This window comes from Hyaena hyaena, unplaced genomic scaffold (genome assembly GCF_003009895.1).
Source record: "Hyaena hyaena isolate Hyena2069 unplaced genomic scaffold, ASM300989v1 scaffold_1071, whole genome shotgun sequence".
Lineage (NCBI taxonomy): Eukaryota > Metazoa > Chordata > Mammalia > Carnivora > Hyaenidae > Hyaena > Hyaena hyaena.
The window spans coordinates 156,934-167,086 of NW_024081705.1; the positions used below are offsets into that span (position 1 = coordinate 156,934).

The 10,153-nt window shown below is 40.5% G+C and overlaps 1 protein-coding gene across 1 annotated transcript in view; it reads right to left on the reverse strand.

Moving 5' to 3' along the window:
* Positions 1-249: 249 nt before the first annotated feature.
* The window catches only part of JPH1 (junctophilin 1), an 87,437-nt gene continuing 77,533 nt past the window's right edge, over positions 250-10,153 (reverse strand). The window contains 5 exon segments of the mRNA XM_039222174.1: positions 250-776; positions 778-913; positions 2,722-2,760; positions 2,763-2,817; positions 8,986-9,635. Of these exon segments, the coding sequence (XP_039078105.1) occupies positions 707-776; positions 778-913; positions 2,722-2,760; positions 2,763-2,817; positions 8,986-9,635 (950 nt within the window). The 3' untranslated portion in view covers positions 250-706.

Sequence of the window (10,153 nt, forward strand, 5' to 3'; positions counted from 1 at the left end):
AAGGCCCTGATCCAAAGAATGGAGGCGCTCAGCAGCAAAATGAATCTTATATTTGAAAAGCCCAGGGTGAAAGAAACGTAGAAAGAAATTGAGTATCTCCTTCCACGTGGCTTCTCTGGGCATTCTGCACCCCATTTCTGTGGTTGGTTTTTCAGCAGATCTTTCTTTTAATACAACCACCACCAAAAAAATTCCACATAATCTACTCACAAAGGAAACACACCTGCCACTTTATTAATAACCAACTTTTTTTTTATTAGAGCAGATACAGTTGTGAAAACTGTACATTATACATTTTGGTTTCAAGGATTATAAATAGAGGAACTCACAGGTAGGGAGTTCTTTTTCACAGCAAGAAACTTTTAAATAAACAAGGTCATGTTTTATTAAGTACATTGGCAGACTTCATGTGCTGTCCAAAATGTAGAGTACAGTATAACAACCCATTAGAAAGAGCCTTTCATGTAAAATACAGCTGTGCACATTTTAGAAAAATACCAACAATTTGAGCTTTGTTTTTAAAAAAGCTTATAAATCATACATATATTTATAAATGGAACCAACATGCTCACTTTATAAACATATCCTTTAGTTATCTGTTACCCATTATTTCCAAAGCATTACACGTTTTAAATAAACACTTAATAAGATTAAATATTTTATTTATTTATTTTTTTAAAAAAATCCACTTTCCCAGCATCAAGAGCTATGGGGTTAGGAAGGCGCAGTGAGTACGGAGACTGACACAGGAGCTGAAACGTTTCTTGGCTAAAAACGTACTTCCTAAATTTAAAAGTCAAAGCAAAAGGTACAAAATAAATAAATATACAAGTTGTAATTTTCATTTGCTCTCTTTCTGCTTGCTTCTTTATTCCATATCGGTCACACCCAGGACTCTCAACATATTGCCCTTCTGCAAGAAACCTTGCTGGGTGACTGGCCTGCAGGCGACAAAGCATTCAGTCCACACCTGAGCTAACATGTGACTTGTCTCTTCTGCATTGAAAAGGTAGCAAATAAGGTAACAAGAATCTGATTAAACCATGCAGACTGTGAAAAATATTTAGGAATAGCTAGCTCCTTCTCCACGATGTAATGTCTTACAGAGATTTAAGATACCTTTCCTCCCCTGATTTCTTTGTAAATAATCATTTTTATAAAGACCACGTCGTGTCTCTAAGTAAGCATGCTTTTGAGTAATAAAGGATAAATTATAAAACAGCAAAAAAAAAATCAGATTATGTCAGAAATAACAAAGGACTGCAAAAGACAAGTATTTAAATAAAAATGTCAAAGCCTTCAAAATGTGAAATAAAATTACGAAAGGACTTTGAAGAACGTGAAAAGGCATAAAATCGAGAAGCAGAGGTTTAACAAAGCTTTATGCTCTACCTGAATGTATTCAACAAAAATTTAAGTTGGAGGAAAAAAAAAAGATTAGAGCAGTTATTAATAGCATCTTGCTTAACTTTCATGGGAATTAACATAGTCACTGACAAGATTTTATTTGGTTGTAAAGTACGTCAGCAATGAAACTGAATCCTTTAAACACAGATTACTGCAATCCATGCAACATTTTGACTATACTTCTTAGAATTGTTGTCTTTCAGCTTTTAAAATTTAGCACCTCCTAAGTGCATAAATAATTCATCTCAGTAATGTTAAAAATATTAAATTTTTTTTCTTAGGAAGGTAGAATGCCTTCACATTGCTAAATTTTAAACAGCCTGTTACAGGTTTTGGAAGACGAAATGACATGAAAACAATTGATGTATTGCTATCGAAATGAACACATCTCTAGAATTGTGTTGTTTCTTTTCCTTGAGGTGCAACAAGTGTTTCATCCAGCCAGGACCACACGTTGTAGAGGACTATACATCCTATTTAAATAAACAGCAAAAATGAACATAGTCGTGCACAAGCCAACGAAACGTTCTCTCCCAGAACATTCCAGGAGATGTTAAAGCAGCAGGTCATGGCATAAGACTGGTGAGTGATGCTGCTACCTATTTCTTCCAGGGAGATAGAAGTGAGTATTGGAACCGTGGCCACAGCAACACAATCCTCCGACCGCATTCCTCGGGCAGTCGCTTGTTTCCCCAGCTCCCTACTAAAAACGTCCGATGGCAAAATAGTAAGGCAGCTGTTGACTTCCATCAAAAAAAAAAAAAAATGCAGCTCCATACATTTCCAGTTTAGTCACACTCTGCTAGGACAGATGGAGTAGCCAATGCCAAGAACTTCGCCGGATGGGGCTGCTTCAGCAGATTTTAAAAAAGAATGATTATTAAGTTTTGCTCTCCAACACGGCTGCTTGCTTCAGCTCCCAGAGGACCCCAAAGCCACAAAGCATTCCCAGGGGAACATGAACAGATCCTCGGGCTGAATTTTCCAAGTTTCATCTCTTTCGCGATCCCATCCTAATTCCAAGCCTCCTTCCCTGAGTCTGAGTCTGACTGGGGTGTGCCATTTAAAGGGCTGATGGCGCCACGGCAGGGAAGTGTGGGCTGACACCGCTAGTTGTCATGACTTCACTGAGAGGTCAGAACAGTTATATCATTAAGGAACTATGTTGAATCACATTCAGGCACAGCCAAAATGAAAGTGAAGGACAATACGCAGTTGTTAAGACAAAAAAAAAAAAAAAAAAAAAGTAAATTTGAATATGGGAAAACAAAGTTAGATACTGTGATTTTATGTAGAAATTAAGGCTGTTCTTACCTTTTCTAATTCCAATCAAGTTAGAAAGTGAACAAAAAGAATGGCCAACCCGATATTCAACAGCATGACAAGGACGATCATGACTGAGTTAGGGCCCTGGAAATGAACAGAACAAAACAAGGCATAACGTTTCCATGTTAACACCAATATGTAAACTAACTCATAAAATTGATTACCAAAAATATAAAAAACCCAACCCCGTTGCAGTAAATATGGCATGAACAAATGACAGCAGCTCCGAAAGGTATAAACTAAAAATAGCAAAGCCGTATTTAGATGGAGCCGTCTCTGCACTTTCACTATGAAATGAATCCAGTCTTGATTTAATCTAAGAAAATGACTTACACGTAATCTAAACATTCACCTCCGAGCATTCAACAACAGTCTGGGTGAGAGTTTGCCACAACGGGGTCAGGAACTAATGGAAAGTGGGTATGACTTTTTGTTAGGGCGTGATTTAGATGAGAAAGAATTATTTCTTTGTGAAGGCAGTTAGAAAGTAAGAATAAGATCTTTAGGGTACTGAGGCCTCTCAGGAAAAAGTCAGGAAAACTCAAAATGAGGGTCTCTGACTCTTGCTTTTTCCTGGTCATATTTTTCGACACCACCACATCCTTGGAGTAAAACCTGTGAGTGGAAAGTTGAACATTTGCAGAAATTCTTTTATAGGTCTAATTCTTTACGTCTTTTCTTACCGCCACAACATTTCTGAAATCAAGTTCTGTTTGACGAAGTGCAGGCTCCTATTTTGATAATACGGCTATAATGAATATCAGCTAGCCACGGTACCCAAACTTCGTTTACTTGTTTAAACAAAAAGCAACCTTATGACCTATCTTTCCAGAACTTCTCATGCTTGGCCATTTTTACTACAGGGACATGATCATGGTATTTACTATTAAACTAGTGTCTAATTCTTAAGTAGTATTAAATGTGTTCTAAACTGGCTTTAGGTGGGTGGGGTAGGTATTTTAATTCTTACTTTACAGACAAGGAAACAGTTGTGTGACTTCTGGTGAGGGCTACTGAGGAAGACTGGAACTGTCATTGGTCCACTGCTCATGTCACAAGGTCTAGAGTGGGAGTCATATACCCTTATAGGAGGTTTCCTCCCCAGATGGGGCCACAACCTCCCCGGTAGAGATCAGAGTGTCCTAGTCAGAGTGTCTATCCTAACACTTCATACTTTGTTACTTCTTGTTAATCTCTTTGTCGTAGACTGAGTCCCGCTGTGGCAGGGGCCCTGCTTTGTCCACCACTGTGTGCCCCCGCACATATGGACTGCCCAGTTCCTTCAGGGTTCCATTATGGACACCTAGTATCATCTGGTACTGTTCCAGGCACTGTGGATGTGGTTGTTGACCTTATGAATTCATCATCTTAAACGATGAACAAGGTGATTAGTAAAAGCAGAGTGGGGGAGAAAAGGAAGTAAAAACGGGTTGAAATAGGGACTATGAGGAAGAAGAAAAACCCTAGTTCCTAAACCCCATGTAAATGGGAGGAAAAAGCAACATTTACTGCATGTCTTTATATGCCACGCAGGGGGATGAGTGGTTCTGGGTAGACTATTTCTTCTGCACAGATGATGAGAAGTCTCATCCCACAGAGCTCTGAGAGGGTAAGTGTCTTGCCCAAGGTTACTCATCCAGTTTAAACAAATTACAGGACTAAAATTAAACTTCTTCTACTTCAGAGCTTCCCCACCCCCCATAAGTCCCTATTATAGCCACAGGACTTAATTTAAAAATAATTAATTTCTAATCAAGCTCTTAAAAATGGCACTTTCATCTATACCCTATGATTTCATGGTAGTAGAAAAACATCAAATCTTGATAGGACCAATTGTTCTTTTAGAATAGTTGTATTCTAAGTTAGTAGGAGGGTCCTAACCTATGTAACTCATCAATTATGATTAACCTAAAATGTATAATGTAAGAAACACTTATAACTCAGAAAATAATTGAAATAATCTTTCAATATTATAACTCAGCATGGAGATTAAGGATCTGCTATTACTATCACAAACTTTGATTAGATTTTGCTCATGAATATGTTAAGGAATTTGGATTCACTTAACTCTTCTGGGTCAGTGGATTTAATTTATAATTCCCAAAGACAGTGATATAAACGGTGAGGAAAAGTATATGGGGTCAGAACAACATAACGTAGAGTTCAGTGTCTTACAGTGAACCAAGGAAAAGTAGACTAACAGACAAAGTGCCTTTGGTAAATCTAACTTCAAGAGTTTAAGGTGTGTCTGGATTTTTACTTCCCATTTCATAAATCCTTCCAAGTTCCATGAATTTATCTTTTTGAGTTGGTTAGCATTTTTTTTTTTTTTTTTTATTTCTAGGAGAGAGAGAGACAGCGTGAGCAGGGGAGGGTCAGAGAGAGAAGGAGTCACAGACTGAAACAGGCTCCAGGCTCTGAGCTGGNCAGACTGAAACAGGCTCCAGGCTCTGAGCTGGCAGTCAGCACAGAGCCCGACGCGGGGCTCGAACCCACAAACCGCGAGATCATGACCTAAGCGAAAGTCGGACGCTTAACCGACTAAGCCACCCAGGTGCCCCTTGAGTTGGTTAGCATTTTTAGATGGATATGTATTCATATATATTGAACACTTATTTATTTATCCAACTAGGACAACTCCATTTATGAAGCCATTTTTAAAGATGACCCAGTGAAGAGGAGGGTATAAAAAGCTCAAACAGCAACCAGGTGGGAAACAAATTCTGGGATGCTATGTTTAATAGGCAGGTATCGAGCCGTGACCCCTGTGCTCTTTAGACACCTAGTCCAGGCATGGGGTGGAAAGCTTAAGGTGAAGTCTCATAAACATGACCATGGTGGCCAGTGGCAGCTTAAAATAGCAAAATGAAAAAAAAAATCAGTCTTGCTTTTCAAGACTGACTGAGACAGGTGTCATAGAAGAAGCTGTAGCAGGCAAAGTGCAAGTCTTGACTGGAAGAACTTTCAGGCAGTTAGAAAAGAAAGTGTAGGACGTCAAAATGTGGAAGGGAGTTCTAGCTCCAGAAATTTACTATTTTTCCTTCAAAAGATTATTACTCCTTTAAAACTGTGAGGAATCTTCTGACGAGCTACTACAGTTTAAATCTAAAACTTCTCTAAAAGCGTGGAAAGCACCCAATTTAGTATTAATAGCCAAGTTTATACGTATTTACTGTTTTTAGGGTTTCAGTGTGTATGTGTAACATGGTTCAAAACTGATGGGACAGGCATGCCTTAAAGTTTTAGAACAATTCAAAAGAGAGATTAGGTAAATTTCAGAATAGACTGGGAAGAGAGTAAAGGCTAAGAAAACGTGCAGGCAGTTCTCAGAAGGAGTCGAGGTTCCTACACAGAAGAGCACTTGCTAGTCTCTTTGATAAGGCTGTCCCGTCGTCTCTCCTGGCTCCTATAGGTTGTCAATGTTGCAAAATCCTACAAAATGCTGGTACCACATAGAACGGGTTTCCCTGGAACATTAACTAGGTGCAGCCGTGGCCCCTACGAATCACATGTTTCCTGAGCAGGGGGGCTAGAGTAATCCCTTGGCATCAACTCCCTTCTCTTACTTGCTAAGTGTTAGCCTGTGACCCAGGAGAGCTTCTCTATTTCTACAAGATCAATATCCAGGGCGATCCTGAGGATGGGTCCAAACGTACTGGACTATTTGTGAACTAATTTATGCTTTAACTACCACCCTGTTGAAACAACAGCCATTGCTTTGGGAGCACCTAACCCTGTGCTGGGTGCTGCGCTAAGAACTGTGTAAGCACTAACTCAATCTCCACAGCGACCCTATGACACCGGTAGAGATGAGCAACTCACAGCACAGGTAGGAAACCTGCCCCAGGTCCCCTAGGCTGAGAAACAACACAACTGGGATTTGAACTTCGAGAAAGTCTGGCACCAGAGTCCAAACCCTTAGCCACCAGCATGTACTGTCTCAGTCAACATGGGGGCGACTAAGAGTCCAGATTCCAGTGTATCCGACCACCCTAAAAATGGCGATTCTGACTCAAATCAGATCTCTCGGCTGCCCACAAGGAACACCGCTTCAGTCTGATTTTCCCTCCAGGGTATGCTTTATTGTGAACACTCCTATGAGCTTTCAAGTTATCTGTAAACCTCTAACTCACGCAGCGTCTACGTCAAAACTGTATGCACTACTCCTTTGTTCTAAAGGTGGTTCATTAACTACCTTTACGATGATTTTATCACTTCTTAACTGTCAGGAAAACAGTTACTGGGAGTGTGAAAGGCACACACACTCCCTGTTGTTATCCTGGAAAAGAAGGTTAATTGTTAAAATCTTCACACGGAGGTGCCAAGGTAATCTTGACCTCTGGTTCCTGTCGTGCACAGAGCTCGAGGCCTCATCTACCTCAAGGTGGGGAAGGGACCGCAGAGACCGATCTACCCAGCTGGAGAGTGCCCGGCTACCTCCAAGAATCAGATGGCTCTGCACTTAAGTAAAAAAAGATGCTTTTTCTGAACAAGGAGGCCGTGAATTTATCAAATACTTGTAACATTTTAAAGAAGGTGTACAGGACACTGGGATATTTGCTTCCTCTTACAGAGTTCTGAAGGGCTCCTGAGCCCCACCACTGGGTACCCCAAGGTGGACACAGGAGGACCTTGAATTGTTTGAATTTCACTCTTGTAAGTCTGGCAAACTAACTAACAGAGATAGTCTGTTGTGAAAACCATTTATCCCCATGGAGGCTGACTCTCAGGAAGTTAACGTAGTTAATCTGATTTATATTGAGATTATTACAAAGATGAGAACTAGTCTTTGTAAATATTAGCAAAATAAACCCAAGAAGCATCAAATGTAAGTTAATAAAAAAGATGAATTTCAATTTTTTAACACTGTTACTGTTTAACTGTAAACAGTTTAATAACCTTGTTACAAAACTTAGTCATACTCTATTCTTGTTGCCCAACTTATTAATCTGCACATTTACAGAAAGGTCTCAGAAATTACTAGTAAGTATTGGGTCAGCTGTGGTTTCTTCCCTGAGCTACATTTAACAAGCAACACCTCTGTTCCAAAAACCATGTGACTAGGTCAACAGATCAGTTAGTCAGCTTCAACATTTTATAAACTGTAGAGAATTTGATAAAAGTATGAATTCCATACATCATTCAACAAGTAAATCTCTACATGCTCATCAAATGACACTTATAAATAATATCTAGCTTTCTGGTCAAAGAATTAAAAAACTTAAATGCTCCAAAAACTACCATTTACCAGAAAACTGAAGTCTCCCAAAGCAATTTCCTTAAATAATTGAAAATGTTCTAGTTGCAAAGCCTGGCTAGTTGAGTCAAATCCAAACTAAGGATTTAGGAGAATAATCTGCAATAGCTAGAAAAGATGTTCTTTTGTCTAAAGATGCTGACTGGAATATCTTTTCTACTCCTTCACTTTTAGTCTATCTCTTTAGGTCTGAAATGAGTCTCTTGTACAGATATAGATACAGATAGGTCTTGTTTTCCATCCATTTCCTTTTGTGAGGGTCAAAAGCAGGGCGAAGAACCTAGTGAATGGTAGCAGAAGCCTCTTTCCAGCTAGGACTCCAAGAGGTGCTGGCCCTGGTCAGGGTCCCATGATTCCTTTCTAGCCAATCAGAGAGGTAGCTACAGTTAGGGACTATGTGTTTGTGTTCCTCCAAACTTTGTAGGCTGAAACCCTAATTCCCAATGTGGTGGTATTTGGAGGAAGGCCCTTTGGGAGGTGGGCCCTCACAAGAGGAGACATGAGAGAGCACTCTATTCCTCTCTCTCAGCCATGTGAGGGTACATACAGCAAGATGGTCTATGGACCAGGAATTGGGTTCTCACCAGACACCAAGACTGTGGCACCTAGATCTTGGGACTCCCCGGCCTCCAGAATTATAAGAAATAAAGATTGTTTAAACCACTCAGTTTATGGCATTTTGGTTACAGCAGCTCAAACAAAGCGACCACAAAACGTACCCAGAAGTGGGGTAAAGGCTTGCTAACATGTGATGCACTAATGGGCCAGCTACCTGAACGATGGCTAAGGTGGGTGGCTGAGCGAGCGGGGAGCAATTTCTGCCCCTAGAGCTCTTTGCTGCCTTAGGCTACAAAGATGCCAAGCTCTACGCTACCCAGGCCTGTGTTCACTCATCATGACTTTTCACTAGCCGAGCTGTCATCAAGATGCAAGTCACCCTACGCTGCTACCTCAAAGAACCAAAAGAACGACAAATCACATCTTGCACAACTTACCGAATTGGCTTCTTTTTCCAAAGAAGGGCATGAATCGTTGCTTGCTGGATTCTTTGGTATAGCAAGTTCAGACTTCTTAGCTTTTGGCTCAGCTTTGCTTTCTTTGGCAAATGGTTTTGTCACAGATTTAGGGGGACTCCACTTGTTGGGTGTTGGCTTGTGCACCAGCACTGAGGAAGACTGGCTCGATCCTTCATCTTCCTCCATGTCTTCCGGGGGGTGCTGGGGGGCGTTCAGTTTCACGTAGTAGCCGTGGTACTGAGAATGCAGCTCCCCGTTACTGGGGTTAGGGATGTGGTGGCGGCCAGAGTACTTGGAAAGGGGCACCATGGCTCCCACCTCCTTCGTGGGAGGCTTTGACATCAAAGGCTTATTGACGATGGCCGTCACCTGCTCATCAGCCACACTCCGTTTGTCTTGGTTGAGTCTCGCCCCTGAGCTGGGGTTCTGCTTCTTCGTGGGTTTCGGGGAGGAGGGCTGGGGAGAATGGCTTTGTTTGGGACTTGCTTCAGGAGATCTAGGGGGGGTCGTGCCTTTGCGATAAAAATGAGGAGATTCCTTTGGTGTAGGCGGCTTTTCTGGTACTTTTTCTTCTGGGTTTTCTTTAGCATCTACACCTTCCTGAAATCTCTGTTTGATATAATCTGGGCCTGGGGAAAAAATTGACAAGAGAAGGGAAGGTAATAAAATAAAAATAAGGCATAAAGGCTTGTTCCTTATGGATATCTATATGCATTTTTTTTTTTTTTGCTATGTTAGATTAACCATTCCTCTTTTTTTTTTTTTTTTTTTTTTTAATATTTGCAAGGCTTGGATTAAGCGTGAGCATACTTCATTTCCCAGGGGAAAAGATTATTTGTTGCTGAAAAAGTTAACCTTTACCATTATTTATACTATTTTGACAGCCATAAAAGTTAAACAGTTCTGACTTCTCTGATAACTACATCCTGCCTGCTTGCAGAACCCAGAGGGGAAATTCAGGTTGATGGACCACTGGTGGTAACACCAGAGTTAATCTGCATATGCAAATTGCATGGCATAACTAAAACACAGAGTACATACTCAAATAAGCGGACTCCTGTCTGGTTAGTATATTAAGATAATAAAGCGTCTACTGCGTAAGTAAGAATAGAATCTGCAGGTGACTTTTTTTTTTTTTTTTTTTTTT